This window comes from Canis lupus, chromosome 13 (genome assembly GCF_048164855.1).
Source record: "Canis lupus baileyi chromosome 13, mCanLup2.hap1, whole genome shotgun sequence".
NCBI lineage: Eukaryota > Metazoa > Chordata > Mammalia > Carnivora > Canidae > Canis > Canis lupus.
The window spans coordinates 54,722,921-54,747,527 of NC_132850.1; the positions used below are offsets into that span (position 1 = coordinate 54,722,921).

The following is a 24,607-nucleotide window of genomic DNA, read 5'->3' on the forward strand; positions in this document are numbered from 1 at the left end:
TGTGGGAGGAGAACTTTCCCTGGTTTGTGCCAGGGAAAGTTTGGGTTTGTCCTTTCCAGAGGAAGCAGAGGGTTGCCCCACTTCTGTCTATTGCAGAGCCCCGGTGTGGAGGGCCTTCACCCTATTGAGTGTGTACCCACTCCGCCTCTCCCAGATGCAAGTGGGAGGTTGCTGCATTCCGGTCCTTTGCAGGGACCCAGCACAGATAGGGGTGCCCAATTCCTCTGAGGTTTGTGGTTTCTGGCCCACCAAGTGGAGCCTTCTCCCAGGCTTGCTGATCTAAACCCATTTCCTCAATCCAGTGCTTGGTAACTTTGCTGGTTCAGGTGCCCCTGTTCTTTCTGTGCCTCCAGGAATATTGAGACCTCATTGTCCCTCCTGCATTTCTACCCTATTTCACCACTGAACACTTTTTAAGTAGGGAAGACTCTCTCAGGAGCAGATTGTAAAGGTCCTTATTTGGAGTTCCGGGGTTGTATCACTTTTCTGCAGCTGGCTTACAATGGCTCCTTCCCCTCGATGTTTATCTTCCTATATATCCTCCATTTCTCTTCTCCACACTCCTGCCTTCCAGGAAGTGGTCACTTTTCTATTTGTAGCATTCCAGTTATTGTTTATATCTCAGGTTGAATTCATAGGTGTTCAGGATGGTTTGAAAGTTACCCAGCTAAGCTGGGGCGACCAGATGAAACGAGCACCCCTATTCCTCTGCCATCTTGCCTAATCCTTCTATTAACTTTTATAATGAAAAACATTAATTTTGTGACAAATTTTAAATGACAATATATCAAATTTGACCTGGGGGCAAGAATAAATGTTAAAATGTCAATTGGAGTTTTATAGCAAATTACATCAATAATGGACAAAAGCAGTTTTTATGATCTTGTATTTGAAACCTGCTACGATTTACATTGGATATATTAAAGGAATTATTTTTTCTAATATCCATGGTTTTTAAGAAATGATGAAATAAAATATGAGTTTATCACTTAGTTTTTGGCTCCTTTCTGATACTTTTGCTGTGTGAGACATAAGAGTTATATTTACACAATGGCTTAAAGCCGCCTTACATAGACACATCTCCCAATAAATTTTTCCCTTGGAAACTCGTCATCTTAAATCCATACAAGGGAACAAAATAATCTCTTAATTGATCCATAATTAGTATCATGAGTATCCCTTTCCTTGAAATCAGTGTCCTAATAGTTTCTTGTCTGCTTTTTCTTGGGTCTTTCATAACAAAAACTGAGCAAATATTACTTATGGATGACCATTCCCCAGTTTTACCAGCTTTACTTTGAAAAGCTTCTACTGTATAAGTAAGTTCAAATCCTAGCTAAGGGATTTAACTTTCTTTAGATTGCCATCTTGAGAATCAAACAAAACATTAATGACAACAACAGAATAACATCAACAACAAATGACTATTTTATATATCAAATGGTATTTCCCTATATCAACCAAATGAATGGATTTTTGAATGGCTGATATGTTCACAGAACCTCCTTTGCTGAGAAAGGAAAAATATTTTGAAAAACAAAAAAGCAGCTATTTAGTTCCTAAATGTATTAGATCTCATGATAAGTAAGAGATCTGTATATTAGTTTGGCTTTCTCCAAAGCAGAGCCTGAGACAAGGACTTGAGTAGAGGGAACTTATCTGGGAGACATTCCCAGGAATAATAGTGGGAGAGCAGGGGGTGTGAGATAGGAAGGGAAAGAAAAAAAAACCAAAGGATTCATTAATGAGGTCAATCCTGTGATTAATAGCATTAATAACTGGGATTAATAACTGGGATACCTCCAGTATATTTGGAGAAGGGTGCAGAGTGCCTTCAGAACTATCCTTGAAAAATAAGATGCTGGAGCATTTATCCATGAGAACTCCCTTCTTGACTTAGTGTTTCTGTGTCTGCCACAACCTTTAACTGTTGACTAAGAAAAATGTGAACAGTTGGGTTATAGAGCAGGGGTGGAAGTTTCAAGAATTCTAAGCTTTGAAGGTTATGGGAAAGAAGATAATGTTACATTCTACAACTGGTTATTTGTAGCCTTTTTTTTTGAAACCAATATCATGATGGTTGAAGGAATAAAGAAAATTCCTATTCACTTTCAAAGTTTATCCCAACACCTGATAGTGCTAATTCTTGTCTTTGTTTCATCTCCCAGACTCACTTCTCTATATTCTAATCTTAAAAATCACAAGGAAAGAACCAGAGATGTAGTCTTTGGTTTTAGTAGTCTTATTTATTTTTTATATTCTTTTATGACATATATGAGAAAAAAAGTCCTTTTTTAAGAGAGAGACATACAGGGGAGGGAGTGAGAGAGAGGGAGAGAGAGAGTCTTAAAAAAGCTCCATGGAGCCCAGCTGGGGTACAATTCCATGACCCTGAGATCATGATCTGAGCCAAAATCAAGAGTTGGATGCTTAACCAACTGAGCCACCGAGGTGCCTCTCAGGTTTTTGGTATTCTTACTTCTAAAACAGATTCAGTGGTTTCTAGAGTTTCTCCTAGGTCTAGAATTGGTCTTGATTTGTATCTTCTAAGTAGACTTATCAGTCAATCCTATCTTTAGCATATTCTTTCTGTAATTAATGTATACACAGAATTAAATGTATATGGATATACAATGGGTTTAGAAGTCACCACAAATCATTGTCTTATACTCATGTTCTCCTCTATTTACTTGGTATAATGCCTGAGGCTCTCATCCTTAAATTTGATTCTTTAAGTGAAAGTGTGTTTCTAGGCATGTTGCCTCATGTTGAGGCATTGCTATTATATTTACTGTCCTGGCTAAAGGCAATAAGTTTTTCTTAGATTAGTTCATAATTTCTCTAATGCACTAAATTTAACTTTGAAAAATCAGTTCCTGTGTTGCTAAGGTTAACCACTGAAATGAAACTACTTAGAAAATCTAAATGGAGTCCTATTTCTGAAGGAGAAGGAGAAAGAAAAGGAGGAGGAGGAGGAGGAGGAGGAGGAGAAGAAGAAGAAGAAGAAGAAGAAGAAGAAGAAGAAGAAGAAGAAGAAGAAGATGACTATGTTGCTTCAAAATACCTAATTTTTCCAATTTGTATTGAAAAGAACATTTCCTCATTTTTTTTTCACTAGTATATTCATCAATAAGGGAAGAACACTTCTTAGCCCAAAAATCTTACAGGCAGTAGAGTAAATTATATAGCTGTATTCTTTGTAAACACTACTTAGTTGAACAACCATGTGGGAAAAAAGGAGCTAGTAATCATCTGGTCCCAAACACCATGGGTGAGAGCAATAAGGACAAGTGACTCTGCCTCGCTTGCAAACCCCCTTACTCATTGCATGAGCAATGCCAGAGTCACCAGTAAAAACCCAAAGGGAATACAAGGGGTCTAGGGTATGGTTTTGATGATTTCCCAGTTCTCTTATAACATGGCACTTCCATGTTGTCTATCTTTCTGTAAAATTGCATTAAACATGATAATTTGGGATCCCTGGGTGGCGCAGCGGTTTGGCGCCTGCCTTTGGCCCAGGGCGCGATCCTGGAGACCCGGGATTGAATCCCACATCTGGCTCCCGGTGCATGGAGCCTGCTTCTCCCTCTGCCTGTGTCTCTGCCTCTCTCTCTCTCTCTCTCTGTGACTATCATAAAAAAATAAAAAAAAAAAATAAAAAAAATAAACATGATAATTTATTAAGAATCATAAAATCAGGATTTTATGTTGGATCAAACTAGTTATGACCTGTTTTGAACACTTTCATTTCTTTTGAGAGAGTAGTTGATACCGATAGAATTTAAATCACTTTTCCCTGTAGCACACAATTCCTCAGTGGTGGAGCCATGACTAGAAATGAAGTTTCTGACATCTAATTACTTTGGTAAATTAAACCTCAATTGACCTTTTTAGATAATTCAATTGATGAGAAATACTGACTCTACATGTAGTGGTTAGTGCGTAGCCGTGGTTGTACAAAGGACAGGGTGATGGAGCTCCTGGCCTGGTTCAATAGTTATCAAAGTAACAATTGAGAAGTTAAACTAATAAATAATGTGTTCTAGGAAAAATATTTTATCACTGACATTATTTGGAATTGTGGGCTCTTTATTATTATTTTTACATTCTGTACAAAGTACCCAGTGAGGATGATTCCCATTGTCCCATAATTGCTTACAGGTAAACAGTAAACTAATAATGTCCATTTAGGTTCCAATACAATACAGCAGGCCACCTGCTGCTAATTATTAGATGAGATTTAGACCAGAAAAACAGTAAAAACGAGATGGAAATGGGGTATGAGCATGTACCCTGCCTCTGTCACACTCAAGTTCAGCTTTTGGCTGAATAGTAGTAAGAATAGCCAAATCTGAGACTGAGAGAATAAATATTTGTTTTTTACAAGCTCATTATATTATATATCCTAACATTGTGCCAAATGTGTCCTTGGAATAAAATAATTAAATGTCATTTTTTTTCTTTTTTTTTTTTTTTTCTAGCCTCCATTGATTTTTTTTGACTTTTGTTGTTTTGGATATAAAAACAGAACTTAGCTAGTCAAATGATTTGGTCTGGCAGAAATCTTGCTTTTTTAGCAAACAAACAGTCCCCAACACAAATGCTCTCCAAAGTTTACTGAGTTCAGCTTCTGGACAGACTGAAATGAGAGCCTACCTCAGAGCACACAGAGAGGGCTGATTGGCTGGTTCAGGGAGGGCAGGATATATAAGAGGCAGCTGTAGAACATCTGGGAAGGTCAATGATATCCTCTGTCTAGAGTCCAACCTCAGCTCTCCTCAGTGCTCTCACCATGAGTGGGTGCCCATTTTTAGGCAACAACTTTGGGTGAGTATTTACCTCTATTTTAAGTATGGCCAAGCTCTTCTTAGAAATGCCAATTAAGAATGCTTTGATTCTGAGTTTTAAAAGCATTCAAAATTATCATCCCTATTCTTGCATTAAAAATCTCCTTTAAAATCAATTAGCCAGAGAATTTTGATCACTCGTCTTATTAGTTACTATGCTTTCTCAAGATCTCCTATTTTTTTTCCTCACTTACGTAACCTGTAGCTGTGCTTTTAAAAAATTATCTGTAGAAGACAATGAAGAAGACAAATCACAAACTGGTGTGAATAGAGCCAGCAAAGGAGGACTTATCTATGGAAACTACCTGCATGTAAGTGGTAGAGGCCTTGCAGTGTTTAGCTTCCACGGTTAGGAGCTAAATTCTGCGAAGTGACATTTTCGTGTTTTGGTTTGTTTGTATGTTTGTTTGTTTGTTTGTTTTCTCAGTCATCAAAAAGTTTTCTGGACATAAATATGCAAATGTATGCTTTTTCAACTTTTGTTAGAACAATTCAGGAGACTTGTATGTGAAAATTCACTTCTCTGACAGAGGTACAGTACACGGCAGAGTGCATAATCTAGAGCAGAAGAGTAGACATGAGAAGATGAAGTGTAGATAACTGGCAGGCATTGCACAACTTGTGTAAATAAGACATGGTCACTAAATCCCAGCCTAGATCATTGCAAATGTGTCCAGAAAAATGTATTTTTAAAATCGCTTATCATAAAGTAGAAATGTTGGAGATACAGGTTTTCTTGAAATTATTAGTAAATGAAAGAGGAATATTACAAGTGAAGTATTTGGAGATAATTCTGGGGTAAATTCCATTCTATTTGTCTTCTACATTTTTTAAGAAGTGAATTGTTTGAGCCTTTGATACTTTCAATGATGGGTTTCTAAGGATGAGCTGATAAAAAATGTTACGATCTTTTTAGAATAGGCTCTTTGGGTAGTAAAAGAGCGGGAGGTAAACAGTGAGCTAAATTACCAAGCTTTTATCACACTAGTTTCAAGAGATAGGAAGGATATGGTTACTCATTGAGTGCAATTGTATTTGTAATGATAGAATCCTACCCAATGTAAGTTCTTCTGGAAAGAATAAAAATCATAAATTTAACTCATTCTTTATGATTAAGACTCATGATTTGTTAAAAAGACATAGAATGCTTCCCGAGAATTTGGGTATTCTTTTTTTTTTAGCATTGTATTCTACTTCTTATTTATTTATTTTTTCTTTTTCTCTACTTCTTATTTAAATTGATAAAAAAAAAAGTTTTACAACTTCAAAATTAATCTTTCTTTTTAAAAATCTTTTTTTAGCTTTATTGAGACATAATTAATGTATAATAGTGTGTAAATTTAAGGTATATAACATGTTAATTTGACAAACTTCTATATTGCAAAATGATTACCACCATAACATTAGCTAACATCTGCATTATTTCACATAATTACCATTTCTTTTTTTTTGTGGTGAGGACACTTAAGACCTATTCTCTTAGCAACTTTCAAGTATATAATACAGTTGATTAACTATGATCACTATGCTATATATTAGATCCTCATTACTTATCCATCTTATACGTGGAAGTTTATACAAAATTAGTCTTTTTATTTTTTGTTTAAAGTTGGAAAAGGTTTTGAATGCACAGGAACTTCAAAGTGAAATAAAAGGAAATAAAATCCATGATGAACATCTTTTTATCATAACTCATCAAGGTAAGTTGCACAAAAGGTTGGATAGTCATTATTCCACAAGCATTTCCCAACAATAATGAGAGCCACAATTCTTTAAGATGGAGAAAGATGAAGGAATCACCTCCCTTAGAAATGCTTGAAAATATTTTGCTGCCAGATAAATTCTCATAAGGCATCCTTTTAGAATTTTGTAACAGTCTTTTTTATGTAACTTCATTGCTAACTGAATCATGTAGGACTTTAGCTTTTTCCTAAACCCAAGGGAACATTCTATATCTTGGAATTCACAAAGAATTTGCAAGATAAGATGTTACTGCTTTTCAACCTGGAACTTTAAAAAACTAATTTCAAGGGGTGCCTGGGTGATTCAGTTGGTTGAGTGACTGACTCTTGATTTCAGGGCAGGTCATGATCTTATCAGGGTTGTGGTTGAAGCCCCACATCAGGCTACTTACTCAGGGGGAGTCTGCTGGAGAGTCTCTATCCCCCTTTCTCTGCCCCTCCCCTTCACTCTCTCTTCCTCTCTCTGTAAAAATAATAAATAAATCTTAAAAATAAATAAAATAAAATAAAATAAAATAAAATAAAATAAAATAAAAAACTATTTTCAAGAAATAGACACTAAAATTTATTGTGACTTTACATAATCATAATCTGGTACAAAACAGAAATGTAAAATTTGTCTAAAGTGTGCGTTTATTCTCCTCAGGCTTCTTACCTCTGGACAGTGGTTTTTAACATAGGAATCTGTGACTTTGGGAGTTTAGAAAGTCCCTGAACTCATTGAAATTGTGCACAAAATTTCTTGAATATATGTCTTAAAGAGGTCTGTGATCTCAGAATATTAAAATTGACTCTAAGATTGTTGGTGCCGTAATATAGTCCTTTGTCTGACAAGGTCCAATGACTCATGCTAGTCAGTGGTCCATTTCTAGATGTGCTTTCTTTCCCTATCTGTTCTTCATGTCTTTTTCTCAAATGGTTGTTTGCTTCACTAACTGGTTAAAATGATCAACACCTTAGAGTAAAAAAATAAGATAGAAAATAATTGACTTGATATGTTACCTCTCCTGTTTTCATGCTTACATTTTTATTACATTTATTGTCTTAGCCAAGACAAAATTAATAGAAGTATCATGGCAGGGTAGCCCAGATTTGGAATCAGAAAACTGTTCAGAATCCCATCTGTACCATTACAAATTGTGTGACTTTGGTCAGGTTTTTTGACCAAGAATTCTATTTCTCCACCTGCAAAATGGAGACAATTATTTTATCTTCTTATTCATAGCGTCCTTGTGAAGATGAAATAAACTAATGTGCATTGAGCACTTACCCCAAGGTGTAGCATGTGATAAGCATACAAGAAATGGGAGCTATCATGATTTGGTAGGAAGACTTGTCCTTCCAGCCTTCAGTTATGATATGTGGTCAGTGGGGTTATGGAACTAGCCACACAAAGTTAAACTTGAAAAAAAGATATAGAAACTGAGAAATAAACATTTGATTTGCTTTTAGTCCAAATATGAAAATTAGATCCCTTGGAAGTCTTCTTAAATGTAATTTAAAATTATATTTGATTCCTCTACTTAGTACAGAAACATAACCTTACCCATACAATAGCACCAAATTAGAATGCACCAGGAATCTCTAAGATTTTTGATATTTTATGCTCATCTAATGACTACATTGGTTATTTAGTTCCTTTGTTCGTAAAATAATCACCTATTATTTATTTCATGCTAAGCACTGTGCTTGGTACTAAGAGAGGTAGATGATGAAGATTTAGACTCTTCACATAAATGTAAGACTATATTGGTATTTGTTGCTTTAAAATTACATTTTATTTTTTTCAATGTGTTAATCCTGTCTTTCAGAGAATTATGGTCAAAAAAAAGCTCCCATAACTTTACAATTGACAATGATTTTTCTCGTTGCAGCTTATGAACTCTGGTTTAAGCAAATCCTCTGGGAATTAGATTCTGTTCGAGAGATCTTTCAGAATGGCCATGTAAGTTAATTTTGTCACAATATTGGGTTTATACTTTTTTTGAGCACGTAGAAAAATATTGTTTATTAGAAAAACTTAACACCAAATGATGGAATTATTAATGGAAACATTTTAAAAACCTTTCTGAATGGACAAGAGTGGAATTATACTTTCAGTGCCGTTGCTATGGATTGCTTTAAGGTTCCTTTCAAATTTCAATTTCAGGCCTCTTGTTTAGAACTTTTTTTTTTTTTGCCCTTAAAGAAGTTGTTGTATATGACGGTAGATTGCCAAAATAGCTAATATAGATCCTTTAACTAACAAGTACCAGAATTGTGTTTCTTTCTTTTGTGTGTGTGTGTGTTTTCTTCAAAGATTTTTTCTAATGAATATTTGATATGGGATGATAGGAACAATGATGAGGAAAGTGAAAACAAGAAGAGAGAGGCGGGAGGAAGGGAGTAGTAGAAGAAAGAAAAAGAGGACACCTCAGTGGGTCAGCTGGTTAAGCTGCTTTTGGCTCAGGTCATGATCCCAGGGTCCTGGGATGGAGGTGGGAGAGGAGAGGCTCCCTACTTAGCGGGGAGTCTGCTTTTCCCCCAATGCACACCCCAATTCTCTCTCTCACTGTATCTTTCTCTTTCTCTCTCTCTCGAATAAATAAAATTTTGAAAAAAACTTAAAAGAAAAAGAAGAAGAAGGAAAAAGAAAAAAGAGAATAGGAAAGGAATACCGAGGGAAAGCCTGGGTAGGATCAAGAGTGGGCGGAGAGCAGGGTAGAGCTTGAGGTGATTGCAGAAGTCTGAATTACCCTCTCCACCCGGAGCTCTGCCCCCTGCTCCTCCTACACACCTTCCCCAAGCAGGACACAACCTAGTCCCTGCAGCCTCTGAGCCCCTGCTCCAAGACAACTCTGCGCACACAATACTCCTCTTATACATGTCAATACAATTCCCATTTATGTTAATGGACACTTAACATAAAAACAGGTGTTGTTTAGTCCTCAGCCAGAAGTTACTCTGTTTCCTTGACCTTTACTCCTTGAAGAAAACTAAGAGAGAAATTGACTTTGAAATCAGTGGCTGTTGGGTCTCAAAACTGACTTCTTAGTTACTTCCACATAATTTTCTATTTTTAAAGAAAAATGATTCCAAATTTGCAGACAGTCTTTGCACACAACTTCTAGTCGCTATTAATTCTATATATATATATATATATATATATATATATATATGGCAAATTTTAATCCCAATGTTCCTCTTTAAAACAGAGAAAGTTACTAGGAGTACATTATTGTTTGTAGTCCATTTTGTATTCCTAGAAATCAGGATTGATTACTCTGTGTTCCATTTCTTAACCATCAGGTCAGGGATGAAAGGAACATGCTCAAGGTTGTCACTCGGATGCACCGAGTGGCCGTGATCCTTAAACTACTGGTGCAGCAGTTTTCCGTTCTGGAAACGATGACAGCTTTGGACTTCAACGACTTCAGGTGTGTATCTGTGGCTTGTAAGAATGCGGTGGGATTTGCCTTTTCATTTGGGTGGGGTAGAAGGGGAACATGTGTGCTGAGTAAGGCTCCTGTCCTACCGACACTGAGTCACTACAAACATGTGGGAGTCTTGATCACAAAGCATTTGAAAAGTTTTAAAAAATATGCCCTCATTCACTTTTACAGATGAACCTAATATGATCAATTAACTTCAATTCATTGTTGTGTGTCTTGTTTTTATCTAAAAAGAATTTCACACTTGATTTTAGCCAAAAGGCAGAGAAGCCACTGAAAGGTATTTTGGACAGGCCATGTGGGCAGCTCAGTCAGTGAAGCATCTGCCTTCAGCTCAGGTCATGATCTTTGGGTCCTGGGATCAAGCACCACATTGCATCTGGATCCCCACTCAGTGGGGAGCCTGCTTCTCCCTCTCCCTCTGCCCCTCCCCCTGCGTGTGCTCTCTCTCTCTCTCTCTCAAATAAATAAAATCTTTTGAAAAAAGGAATTTTGGACAACTTATCAAAATGGCTAACATGACTGACACAATGCATATAACTACATTTTTAAAAATAGCAAAACTAAAAATACAAGAGAAACAAGAGTTGACAGGAAGCCTGTCAGCAAAAGTATCAGTTTAAGTTATGGATTGAACTATAAGCATCAGCTCTGCATTTCCAGGCAGCCAAAGCCATATATATTTTTTTAAAAAAAAGCTTTTTCATACTAAAATTGGAGAAGAGATTTTCTTAAGAACATCAGGTGCATTTAAGGATATCACAGGCAGCGTCTCCAACATGTGTGATGGTCAAGTAAAATTTCTTTGTGGTGGTTTTTAAAAATTGAAGTCTTACAATCAATTAGGTGAAGGAAGCTTAGAAGAATAGACGAGTTAGAAGGATGTAGGATGGGAATTATAACATTTTTTGATTGCCTATTTTGTGCAAGGTGATATCTCATTTGTTTTACTGGTAGTATCTCATTGGTGCTCATAATAATACTAGGTAGTGAGGTCAATGATGACATCCGAGAATACAGATTTTTTTTTTAAATTTTATTTATTCATTCATGAGAGACACAGGGAGAGAGAGAGGGAGAGACAGAGGGAGAAGCAGGCTCCATGCAGGGATCCCGACGTGGGACTCGATCCCGGGACTCCAGGATCACACCCTGGGCTGAAGGCAGGTGCTAAACCGCTGAGCCACCCATGGATCCCCCAAGAATACAAATTTTAGGAGGGATTGAATAATATGTATAAAGAATCTTTTCAGCACTAGAATAAGCAGTATTGCTCAATGTCCATGTGTCTTTATCTCAGGAAAAAAAATTGGTGTACAAACACATAAACATATGTGCATATACGTATGTGCGTGTATACGTATATATATGTACACACATGCATATATGCCATTGCCCAAACTATATAAACATTCCATCTTTAAATGTATTAATCGACAGCAACAATGATATTTAGACAGCTCATTGTTTTTCTTCAGCAAGGTCAAATCACAGGTCCAACTCTAGGCAGTTTTGCGTCAGTGTTCTTGGTAATACCTAAGAGAGTAAAACTGATGACCTCTCAAAATAGAAGAAATCAGTGTTTTGTAATGTCAGCTCCTCTCTTCTTTCTCTTCTCTTGCCTTCCTCCATTTGTCCTCAGAGAGTACTTATCTCCAGCATCAGGCTTCCAGAGTTTGCAATTCCGACTATTAGAAAACAAGATAGGTGTCCTTCAGAGTTTGAGGGTCCCTTACAACAGAAGACATTATCGTGATAACTTCAAAGGAGAAGATAATGAACTGCTGCTTAAGTCTGAGCAGGAGCAAACACTACTGCAACTGGTGGAGGTACGTATGCTCAAATACTATCCTGACATCTTATTAATTTAGCTTCTGTTAGGTCAAAATTTTAAAACTCAGCTGTTTTGTCACATTAATTGTAAGTAGGAACAGAGAGAATTTATAAAAATACTTAAACTCAACTAATTAAAATGTTTAAAATAAACGAACTCTCTTGAGAGTTTCAGAAATATTTATATAATCAATTATGTTCATATTTAATAACTTTCCCATGTTATAAGGCAATTCTTTTAAACAAGCCTACTAAACAACACTTAGCTGATTTTTAAGCTAAGTATAGTCATTTAGTGAGCTTTACTTTTAAAAATATAGTCCATAATTGAACAGTTCCACAAGTTAAGTATTTTTCTCAATTAAAGTAAATTACTAAGAGTAGAGTCTTCAGAATTTGTTCTTTTCATATCTTAATTCTCTATGAGTCTATACAAGGTCTTGAGGGACTACTGTTTCTCCATAAGTAAATTATTAAATCAAGGTTACATGGTTTTGATTTCCTTCATTATGGTTTTTCCCTTTGCAAATTAAAATTTTCTTTACTGACTTCTACTCTGCACACTAATGCCCTTGGTATTGTAAATGTGGATTTAGGTGAATATGCTATATATGATGCCAAATAATAGCTCATAAAGATGGGAGGGAAAGAATCACAAAGCTAATTTCAAAACCAAAAATAGGTTAAATGAGAATCCAAAGAGATGCATGAATTTTGTTTCATTTTTACATGAAAAAAAAATCTCTGTGTTAACTATACTGGAATCAAAGTAAAGTACATTAAAAAAAAAACCAATTCTTGTGGACTCTTAGAATAATCCAATAGATAGTTCATGCCAAAGTTGTTAAGTATACTATGCTCCTACATTTAGAAGAGAGCATATCATAAGCATGTCATAATTCCTTCAGCTCCTAAGCCATAATTTATTTTGAGAATAAACCAGAAGACTTCATTCAAACAACATTTAGATATGTGCATACATTTATAGAACAAAATTGGGATTTCTGTAATCCTATATTTCTTAATAAATAATGAGTAAATATTATTATATGATTGCTTTAAAGACTAAGAAATGAAATATAATGAATTACTGTTCTTTAAGTGAAGAAGTTGAAGGGAAAGGGAAAATATACATAAAAAACACTTATGACATATATTTCTCAAAATTAATAAAATTTCCTATTTCAAGTTCATAGATATTAGATACAATGTATTTTACATTATTTAAACTTCTACAATATATTTACTTAAAAAAATAATGCTTCAGGCATGGCTGGAAAGAACACCAGGTTTAGAGCCACATGGATTTAACTTCTGGGGAAAGCTTGAAAACAACATTGTCAAGGGCCTGGAAGAAGAATTCATAAGAATTCAGGTATTTATGATGCCATAAGTAGATATTTTATTTATTGGAAATTTTATTTAAGAAATCTCCAGCTTTCTCTTAAACTTCCATTTTTCTCATATTCTTTTTCTTTCACAAATGCATCTGCAAGAAATATATTACATGAATGATTTTATTTGTGTATAATACAAAATAAAGAGTTCATAATCGGCATGATTTTATTTTAGATAAATATATCAGATTAATAGACCTTTTTATTTCTATTGAAAATTTCATATCATGAGCAATTTTAGACAGAAGTAGGCTCACAAAAGACCAGTCAACCAAATATATTTAACCATATAATTTACCATGGGCTCATGTATATTTGTTGGACCCTTCCTGTTGCCTCTCGGTTAAAATTTCTTTCACTTAAGAAAGATACTGTTGATTCTTCATTTCCCTCATCCTCTCATCATAACTACATTTTTTCGAAAGAATTGTTTCAATTCTATATCTGAGGAGGCTGTATCAGGTTAGTTCTTAAAGCAGGGACTTTGAAGTCACACTGCATGGGTTCAAGTCTCACTTTCATCTCTTAATGACTGTGACATTGAACTTTTCTGTTATGTAACCTCCCTCTGCTTTGCTTTCACCAATGGTAAAATAGAAAATAAGAGTATTTTCCTCGTAGGATTATTATGAGCATTAAGTTAGATTAATATCTGTACAGTATTTAGCACATAGTTAGCATAATTATTTATTTCTCATCAAATCCTCAACCCAAATCAGTCTGTCTTCTTGTCCCATCATTCATAGGAGGCCTCCAGGTATATAAATCCAATGGATTCATTTTAATTTATTTTACTTCATCTCCTAGTGGCATTCAATAATAATGGCTCCTTATTCTTTCTTGAAAAAAATTCCCCTTGGATTTAATATATGACATTGTCTTCCTTTAGATCACTGGCCCTTATTGTCTTGATTTGTCCCTTTTTTACTGGCTCATTTTTCTTCTCAGACCAATAAGTGGTAGGATTTTGCAATGCATTGTCTTAGACACTTTGTATTCTCTCTCTGCACTCTTTCACCACATGAACTCATTTATACCTAATGTTTTAATATCTACTTATATACCAATAACTCCCAAACATTCATCTCCAGCATAAATAACTCTTTAAGTTTCAAATTACTTATCTCACACCCTACTTTATAATTTCCCCCTGGTCCTCTCAAAAACATAATGATAAAACCAAGCTTTCCTTTTCCTTTCCTCCTCATATCAACTCAATCTTCTACAAATTGAAGAAATTTTTTTCTTATAAACCATCTAGTTTGTCAAGTTTGAAATGTACAACTGATCCTTGGCGCTTCCCTCTTCTTCAATCACTTCTTCAACTTATCACCAAATCCTACCAATTTTACTTTCTAAATAGGTGTCAGATATCTCCATTTTATCTACCACCCTCAATCACATGAAAACTACTCTTGTTTTTCACCTGGACTCATAATTTCTCTCAACTATTCTACTTCTCCCCAATATGATTCCATTCCAATTTATCCTGCATACTGCAATTTGAGCAATCTTCTTAAAATGCAGATCTGATCACATTTTGTTTTTGCATAAAACCTGTTTTTCTCCCAATTGTTTTTAAAATTAAGATAAAAACCTTTAACATAGTCTTCAAGGTGATTCATCATCTCATGTGGTCCAACCATATTGAATTTCTTTATAGTAAATTTAATTCTTTGAATTTATCACCACGGAGTCTTTTTATATGTTATTCTCTGGGCTTAGAATATTCTTCCCCAGGTACTCCTTCCATTCTTCAAGTCTTGGCTCCAGGAGAACTTCAAAAATATCTCCCCCTGGGACATCTGGGTGATTTAGTCCATTGAGCGTTGGACTCTTGATTTTGGCTCAGGTCATAATATCAGGGTCCTGGGATCATGCTTCATGTTCAGAGGGAAGTTTGCTTGAGATCCCTCCCTCTGCCTCGCTTTCCCTTCCCCCCAACTCCGTTCACATGCATGCACTCATTCTTTCTGTAAAATAAATAAATAAATCCTAAAAAAAAGGATCTCCCCTGACCTCCTCACTACTGTTAAGTTCTCATGGCATTATATATTCTGCTCCTATATTCTACTGTCCACACTTGCAGTATAATTTATATATATATATATATATATAATTGCCTAGGTAATTATTTGTTTGATGTCTTTTTCCCACCAGATGGTATACTTACTGCATGAGTTCAGGGAACTCAATTTTTGCTCACAATTTTATCTCTATCACCTTAGCGTGACATTTACTAAATAATGAATAATTAATTGACAATAATGTGCATACAAGTTCTTACCACATGAGTGATTGTTCAAACTGAAATAATTGACTTAACTGATTTTTGCTTCAGCTCAATTAATTGAATTGTAAGTAAAGCATTTGTAGTAGGCAGAAGTATAAGAATTTCCTTAAATGGTTCAACAGATTTCAAATGAATAATATCTGAGTGTGGAAAATATCTAAGAAATTATAGAATATAAATATATACTGAATATATATATATATACTGAATATGAATATATTCTATATAATATAAATATATATAGAATATAAATATATAAAATATATAAAATATATAAATATATATAGAATATAAATTCTATACTGAATATAGAATTTTAATAGAGTTAATAGTTTTTCTGGCTGGAAATTCTTAACCTTTCCTACGTGAAATTACTTTCCTTCCTGTCTTAAAAAATTACTGTCTAAAATTAGATTATTGGCCACTTGTAAGTTGTCTCCAGTTTTGCCCCTCTGAGTCCATTTCTCATGATATTTATGAAAATAACATTTGAGATTAACAAATCATGTAAACTTAAATAAAAGGATAGAACCAGGGAGTGTGAGGAAGACTCATCTCATAAGCCATAATTTCCAAGTTATATTATTAGATGAGAAGGCAAATATTCCTTCAGAAACTATACCCTTTCTGCTCCTGTGAGTCTATTTCTCACAAGAGATGTTTTCCAAAATTAGAATCTGTGATCTCTCTTGAGAATATTAATGCAATATTTTTCCCAAAGGCTAAAGAAGAGTCAGAGGAAAAAGAGGAACAGATGGCTGAATTTCAGAAACAAAAAGAAGTGTTACTCTCCTTATTTGATGAGAAACGTCATGAACATCTCTATAGTAAAGGTGAGTATTTTATTCTGAGTCCTTTCCCCGTAATTTATGACTGTGAGATTAAAATACCAAATCTTATGTGGGAGAAATAAAATGAAACTTTATATCGTGCTCACAGAAACATGAATAAGGTTAATTTTTTCTGCTATAACTTTATATGGTAAGTTTGTGTGTCCAATATATCTCAAAGACATTAGTCAGAAGCTTTCATATGTATCAGACATACAGGATACCAGGAGAAATTGAATAGGAGTGCATTTTAGTTCACAGCCAAATAAAGACAGAAATGAAGATAAGCAGTGTAACTGTAAATAATACAGCAGTACAGAGCAGAGGAATAATTATTGTGAGGGCAAGGGTGGTTTGACAGAGGAAATCAGTTTCCCAAATAGACAGGGGAAAGCACATATTTAGATTTTCTGGCATAATTAATGTTGGGATATTATTTTCTGAAGCTCATTGACCAGTAATATCATCAATACCTTCATTATTTAACTCTTTTATGTGTTTGAAATTTTTGTTTTCTTTTGTATTTGGAACTTTTATTACAAATTACTTACAATTTTTTTGGAAATGAGTGGAATAGAAGGTAAAATTAATTTTTATAACATAAGTACAAGGCATAGCGGTATATGAAATTGCTATGAAATGCTACAAACTTAAAGGTTGTTCGTCTGTTTTCTATAAAATCCCTGTAAAGAATAGCAAAAATCTTGTTTTTCTGCAGATAGAAGAAAGCCTTTTAGTAGAGCACCCATAAAAGATTTTATTTTATTTTATTTTATTTTTTATAAGAGATTTTATATAATGGTTGTACTCCTTGAAGCCAAATGATTTCAAGTAATTTAGGTTATTTTGAGTGAATTAGAAAAAAAAAAAACTACTTTCAAATGAACCTCGGAATTAATCTTATTTTTTATAAAGTAAGTCATTATACTATTTGACTTAAATATATTTTAGTATAGAAGTTAAATATTTTCTATATCAAGCTTTCCTAACATGATACTTAAAGGTCATGAAAATTTAAAATGCATACATATATATTTTAAAGGCATATGTATTATATATATAAAGTGTGCATATATAAAATATGTATTACATATATATTTGAAATATATATTAATTTGCTTTGTAAAATCTAAGGAATAAAAAATTTAAACCAAACTACTGTTTTCTAAAAACATATGAAACTCAATTATTTAAGATCATGATGCCAAATTAATATGACTGCCTTAAATTCCTCATTATATTGAAACTCACTGTTTCTTGCAGGTGAAAGACGATTGTCATACAGAGCACTTCAGGGGGCCTTGATGATATATTTTTACAGGTAAAAGCAAAGAAGAGTAGAAGCAGAAGCTGAGGAGTGGGTACAGATAATATATCAAGTATAAAGCTTATGAATTGCAATCATAGTTTTAAGAAGTCATTTAGTTTTGGGAGAAATCTTAGAAAATAATTGTGACATTCATTAATTTGTATTCTAGATAGTAAGAATGTAACTTTACCCCTATAGTGGGTAAAAATATACATACCACACACCAATTAAACTTGCTTTTTATTGAATTCTACAATATTCTATATGACATGACATTTTCTAAATGGCCTAAGTTTAATCTACTCAGAAACTCAGTCATAAAATGTCTTCCATCATTAAACATTGTTGTAGAGTATTCCTGTTTTATGAAATTTTTAAAAAGTGATAAAGTGAAAGCAACTTTATAAACTGATTTCTCTTTATTCTGCAATTTCAAGTAAAATTGTCTTTACTGTCCAAAGTGTTTGGGGTGTCCCTTAAATGTCCATGTACTCCCACTCCATTGGTATGAAGGCCTTATCTTCATGTTTCATAAATTAAATGTGTCAGAACAATGGAGAGCACACTAGTAAACATTAAAGACAAAAACAAAAATAAAACCGCATTTATTGGACCTCTTATATTTGATTTTTTAATCTTCTCAAATTCATTCCTTCAGAAACATCAACAAAATTTTTTACTCTTTTCCTAAACTTCTACTAAATGTATGCCACTCAAGTTTATGTACCTGAAGCAGAAAATGTACTGAGTGTTGAATGACTAGATAAAGAAAGGGAAAAAAAATGTATTAGAGGAAATAAAAAAGCAGTTTTTGTTTTTGTGTTTTAATATTTTTGCCTAGAAGTTTTAATATAGTTTGCCTATAAGAAGCTGGTGAATCTGAAATAGAGTATTTGTCTACTTTTTGTTTCTTTAATTTTAAGGCTTTTTTTATTTTTTTTTTGAGAGAGAGCATGTGTGCACATGTGTGGGAACTGGGGGGAAGGGTAGAAGGAGAGGGAGAGAGAAAAATCTGAAGCCAACTTCACACTCAGCCTGGAGCCAGATGGGCACCCTGATCTCAGGATCCGGAGATCATGACCTGAGCTGAAACCAAGAATCCAAAGTTTAACCAACTGAGCCACCCTGGTGCTCCTATGTCTATCTTTTAATGAGTGTCAATGTTGAGTGTGATTCTGGCTGGTTACATGTATTACATGGAATATTCTAGACCCTTTAAACAAATACTATAAGCTGATTAGTAGTATCCTCATTTTTGAGACTAAGAAACTAAGACTGAGAGAGTAATTCAGAGCTGCTGCAGCTCTTAACAGGTGAAGTTGACATTTGTTTGGAGAGCCAACAGATTACAAAACTCATGCCCTTCTGAACACACTAGAGTTGCTTCAATAGATATATTTTTATTATTATTTCTTCTTTAGGGAAGAGCCTAGATTCCAGGTGCCTTTTCAGTTGCTGACTTCTCTCATGGACATAGACACACTCATGACTAAATGGAGATGTAAGTTTCCCCACACCTTCTTCTTTTTTTTTTTTTTTTAAGATTTATTTATTCATGGGAGACACAGACTGAAAGAGAGAAGCAGAGACACAAGCAGAGGGAGAAGCAGGCTCCTCACAGGGAGCCTGATGCGGGACTTGATCCCAGATCCCAGGATCACAAACTGAGCCGAAGGCAGACGCCCAACCACTGAGCCACCCAGGTGTCCCTTCCTCACACCTTCCAGCATGACCACCTCAACCCTGATAATTATTCCTTCTCATCCTATATCTTGAATCCTTTTCTCCATCTGTCTGCTCCCTTTCCTGCTATCTTTTCTTTCCTCCTTTGTGTGTGAATGAATTGTGTTTTTTGTTGTTGTTTCTTTTTTTTTTAAATCTGCCCAACAGTTATTCTCTCCCAGGGCCATTTACCCATTATACACAGCAAGCATAATACCAAGGGCCCAGACTATCTTTGGGGCTCCATGAAACTATTTAATAGTCAGAAGAAAAAAATAACTTCAGGTTAAATAGAATGTGTTAATATATAACCATATCTTATTCATCCTTATGCCAATACAATTTTAAAATATAATTTATATGTGTGTGTATTACTTGTGTGTATATATGTATATTATATATATTATGTATATATGTATATGTGTGTATATATATGTATATACATATATATGTCTGTGTAATATATATATATATATATATATATATATATATATATATATATATATATAAAATGGAGAAAGGGACCCATGAAGGCAAAGGTGGTGAGGGCTTGTGAAAGTCATAATTTGGCCCTACTCTTTCCTATTGTGTTCACAGGCTAGTCCATCATTATTTTGGATGGATTCATATGCATGTAGCCTGAGCCAAGTGGGGTGCCAGGCAACCTACTGGTCTCATCAGGCTCTCACCTGCAAACCTTCCATACGGCTAAATGATAAGGTGTGAACATTTTCTCAGGGAGCAATAATCATTACCAACCACTTGCTTTTAGAAAATTGTGGAACTAATGGCAGAAAAAGATCCATGGAGTTAATTTGTGTGTTTGCCTAGATAACCACGTGTGCATGGTGCACAGAATGCTGGGCAGCAAAGCTGGCACTGGTGGGTCCTCTGGCTATCATTATCTGCGCTCAACAGTGAGGTAAGTTGGGGGAAATTCACCTGTTTTTCTTGGTGGAAGTCACTGATTCTTGGTTCGTCTACATACACATACATTATCTAGGAAATGTGATTTATACTTGCTCTCATCCGAACTGCTAACAACACATTTATCCTGGTTAGATGAAGGCATTCCTATTAGAGAGGTCATTATAAAAATTCTTAGTTCTGGAACTTCATCATTTTGATCCTGAGATGAAATGAGGCATTATTTGTGGTGGCATGACCTATGAGGATATGAGGGAGTTCATCCAGGTAGGAACATTTTCAACTCATTCTGGCTCAAGTTTGGACTAGACTCAAACAATTATCATTTATTCGGTTAATGTCCTCTTGCCCAGGTGAATGACACAGCTGAAAAAATAGTTTCTTATTTCCTAGTATGACTCTGTGTTATAAATACTACTTCCATCTATTCCAGAGAGTGCCCAGGAAGGAAAGAGGTCAAGGAAAGGCACCAACATTTATTTAGCACCTAAAACACGCTAGAAAGATCTATAGGACATTTGTGTTTTTAATGTATTTAATGTTCCCAACATTATAGATGGATATAAAGATAGATACATACATAGGAAAATGGGAAAACTTAAAAGGCCCCGTAAGAAAGGAGAATCAGCTCAAGAATAAATTAGATACTCACATTTATTTTTATTCTTTTTGTTTTGAACATTTAATTTTATTTATTTTTTATTGGAATTCAATTTGCCAACATATGACATAACACCCAGTGCTCATCCCATCAAGTGCCCCCCTCAGTGCCCATCACCCAGTCCACCCCCACCCCCTGCCCACCTCCCTTTCCACCACCCCTTGTTAGTTTCCCAGAGTTAGGAGTCTCTCATGTTCTGTCTCCCTTTTTGATATTTCCCACTCATTTTTTTCTCCTTTCCCCTTTATTCCCTTTCACTATTTTTTATATTCCCCAAATGAATAAGACCATATAATGTTTGTCCTTCTCCGATTGACTTCTTTCACTCAGCATAATACCCTCCAGTTCCATCCACATCAAAGCAAATGGCAGGTATTTGTCGTTTCTAATGGCTGAGTAATATTCCATTGTATACATATTCACATTTAGTCTCCAAAATTCTTCATATTGTATATGGTTTCCATCCCTACTCTTATTATTAGATTGACAATTATAAGACACACAGGTTCAATTTTTCATCTTTCTTATAAATTTTCACTTTACTTAGAAACACACTCTATACTACTTATAAAATTCATTGATTTGAATTTTCATAGTCATCACATATTTTCTCTTTCCCTGGGGAATACATTCTGTAAACATGAAACAGTAAATGATTGTCTGTACCACATGACCCTACACATCAGTGGATGGTGGTAATAATGAACACAAATAGCATTTCTAGTGTGCCATTATCTCATTAAGTCTTTACAAAGGCCTGGTCGGGAGAAGGGGCTCTAGTTTTTATTTTACAGAGTTAGAAACCAAGACACTGAGGGTTAGACAACTCATCCAAGGTCACACAAGTTGCAAAGTAACAGAGAGCAGAAATGAACTCTAATTTGACCTCAAAAGCAAATGCTCGTCTGCTATAAAACAGAAACAATTCAAATAACTAACACACAAGATTGTAAATGTTAAAACAACCTTTATAGATATTTACTATGAATCTAAAAGTTGGCATTTTAATTTATTAATCCATCCATGTCAATTACTTGACAGCTACTTTGGAGGTGGGAAATATTTTCTAATGAACATTCAACTAAGAATTTTGTATGCTTTAATTTTTTTTAATTTTGCATACTATCTTTTAAAAGTCAGACACAAGAGTACACCTTCCCTTATCTTTATAAAGGTAGCATGACAATCATAAGACTCTAGGTTTTAATCTGAACCAGCCTGGTTAGGATCAAGGAAACACATAATACTATTTTATGAGCATGAACTTTGGATATGGAACGAAAAGAAGATGATCTTAAGAAGTTATATGCCTTAACTCCTTACTAATACATACATAATATACACAAAATGTAATATATAATGTATAAGGAAGCATAACATTAAATAATAATTATGACATAAAAATCTCCTGAGAAATGAAAATTTTTTGATAAACAATTTTAAACATTTCATGTCAATAAATATACACCATCTGTATATTTATGTTTTTCCAGTGACAGATACAAGGTATTTGTAGATTTATTTAATCTTTCAACATATCTGGTTCCCCGACACTGGATACCGAAGATGAACCCAATTATTCATAAATTCCTTTACACGGCTGAATACTGTGACAGCTCTTACTTCAGCAGTGAAGAATCAGATTAAAACCATCTGCAAAAATCTATGAAGACATCGATTACTCAATCTGTGTTTTTTAAAATTTTCTATGAATTTCATGATATACAAAGAGTCCTAATGTAATATATGTATATACTATAGGTAAGCCCTGTGGTCCTTTGATTCAATCCTGTAAATAATTTTATTAACTCATTTTTGTGATAAGACTAAACATTAAGATGAGAAGTTAATTCAATTGAATTGTACCATTGTACATAGAAGGTTTTCCTATTAAAAACTCTGTCCTTTGATATTTACCTTAATATAACCATTTAACAGGTTCGTCTCATTTCATACTTTAATGAGCTTGTAAACTTCAGCTATTTCAAATATTTTCTGCAATAAAATGTGTCATTCTGTACAAAGATCTACACAATCAAAATATTTAAGAAATAATAAGAATTAGCCTTTTTTCCACATACTATTTTGGAAACATTGCTTGTGTTTATTGGGACTCTTGATGACCAATGACAGGAATCTATCTGAAGCTTGCCTAGAAGGAAGGACATGCTGGACAAGTCTACTAGCTCAAAGAATTGAGAGGAGCCTGGGCATGGGTCCAGTTCCTGGAGTACTATGAGGATCCGCTAAGAAGGACACTTTGAGGGCCCTTTGCGTCTCACCACTTTTTTCTGTAGGTGTTGGCTTTATCTTCCCAGCTCTCCCTCAGGCAAGGTCTCAGCTTCCAACACCTCCTGACCAGAAAGGCAAAGGTGCTCTTCCCAGCTCCGGGAGGCAGAGTCAATGCAGGATTGAGGTTATAATGAGTGATAGTTCCCTCAACTGAAGAATGTTGTTTCAGAAGACAGAAGGAGAAACACACTACATAGTGATTTAGCTCATTTCTAATAACAAGTATTAGACTAAGAGTTTAGATCAGACAGGAGTTTTATTCTTCTTTTTCTAGATCAGCATGGAAATTGGCAATACTTAAGATTTATTTTATGGAGGGAGGGCAAAATACTATCAAAGGAATCTAAATGTAGATCAACCTTGACCTGGAACGATTATCTGTAAGTGAGCAGCAAATTCTTCATGGAATTGAACTATTCTTTGGTCTCAATTATAAGTTTTTTCTTATAAAGATCATGTTGTCTAGTTTATCTCTAGACAGTTACATCTAACTGCTTTTACCTATAAGGCCCTTTCATGTGTGTGTGCCTGCGTGTGTGTGTGTGTGCGCACACATGTACGTAGTACCTGATGGTGGCTAAGCTAAAAAATATAGAGACAAGTAGCATCGTGGCTAAAGGCAATGGCTTCGAAATCAGTGCACATGGGAGCAAATTCTGGCATTGCCATTTATTAACTACCCATTCCAGTACAAACTCAATTTTAAGCCCCAGTTTACTATCTATATGGTGGGGATAAAACTACTTATGTTAAGGGGCGCCTGGATGGCTCAGTCAGTTAAGCATCTGACTTGTGCTGCGGTCATAATTTCAGGGTCCTGGTATCAAGCCCCACATTCAGCTCTCAGCTTGATGGGGAGTCTGCTTGTCCCTCTTCCTTTGCCTCTGCTCCTTCCTCAACTCGTGCTCTGTCTCTCTCTCAAATAAATAAATAAATAAAATCTTTAAAAAAAATACTTATCTCGATCTTTATTCTTCTCATGAAGTAATGAAAAAAATATGCTAATAGATGTTCTGTCACCAAGATATTTTGGAATCTTAGAATAAATGCTATTTGTCAGGCTTTATTCTTGTAACAGACTAAATGATCTCACTTAGCTCTTTTATTTTCTGGTATGATTAAACTATGTAGTTGTAAGAGTTTTTTCCAAGGGATTTATCAGTAACTCTAATGTAAAAGTCAAAACAATTTGTAATGCCAGTTTCTATCCTTGCTCCCATTCAAACTTGCTAGTGTTAATGATCCACTTTAAATTATAATTCTCTAACGAGTTACAGAGTGTGTAAGCTTGCCTAATTTAGTATTCACTTTGAGATCTTTGTG

General features: G+C 34.7%; 1 protein-coding gene across 1 annotated transcript; it reads left to right on the forward strand.

Moving 5' to 3' along the window:
• Window positions 1-4,715: 4,715 nt before the first annotated feature.
• On the forward strand, window positions 4,716-23,737 carry TDO2 (tryptophan 2,3-dioxygenase). The gene is made up of 12 exons (XM_072773755.1): window positions 4,716-4,827; window positions 5,053-5,158; window positions 6,457-6,547; window positions 8,464-8,534; window positions 9,878-10,005; window positions 11,663-11,849; window positions 13,121-13,228; window positions 16,265-16,376; window positions 17,637-17,694; window positions 19,104-19,183; window positions 20,236-20,326; window positions 22,486-23,737. The coding sequence occupies exons 1-12, from the start codon at window positions 4,793-4,795 to the stop codon at window positions 22,637-22,639; spliced, it is 1,221 nt and encodes a 406-aa protein (XP_072629856.1). The 5' UTR covers window positions 4,716-4,792; the 3' UTR covers window positions 22,640-23,737.
• The last annotated feature ends 870 nt before the right edge of the window (window positions 23,738-24,607 follow it).

Bases quoted from the DNA above. Each gene is read 5' to 3' on its own strand.
- TDO2 (XM_072773755.1), top strand. From the start codon at position 4,793: ATGAGTGGGTGCCCATTTTTAGGCAACAACTTTGG. The intron at 6,548-8,463 runs GTAAGTTGCACA...TTCTCGTTGCAG, and splicing joins TTTTATCATAACTCATCAAG to CTTATGAACTCTGGTTTAAG. The intron at 10,006-11,662 runs GTGTGTATCTGT...ATTTGTCCTCAG, and splicing joins TTGGACTTCAACGACTTCAG to AGAGTACTTATCTCCAGCAT.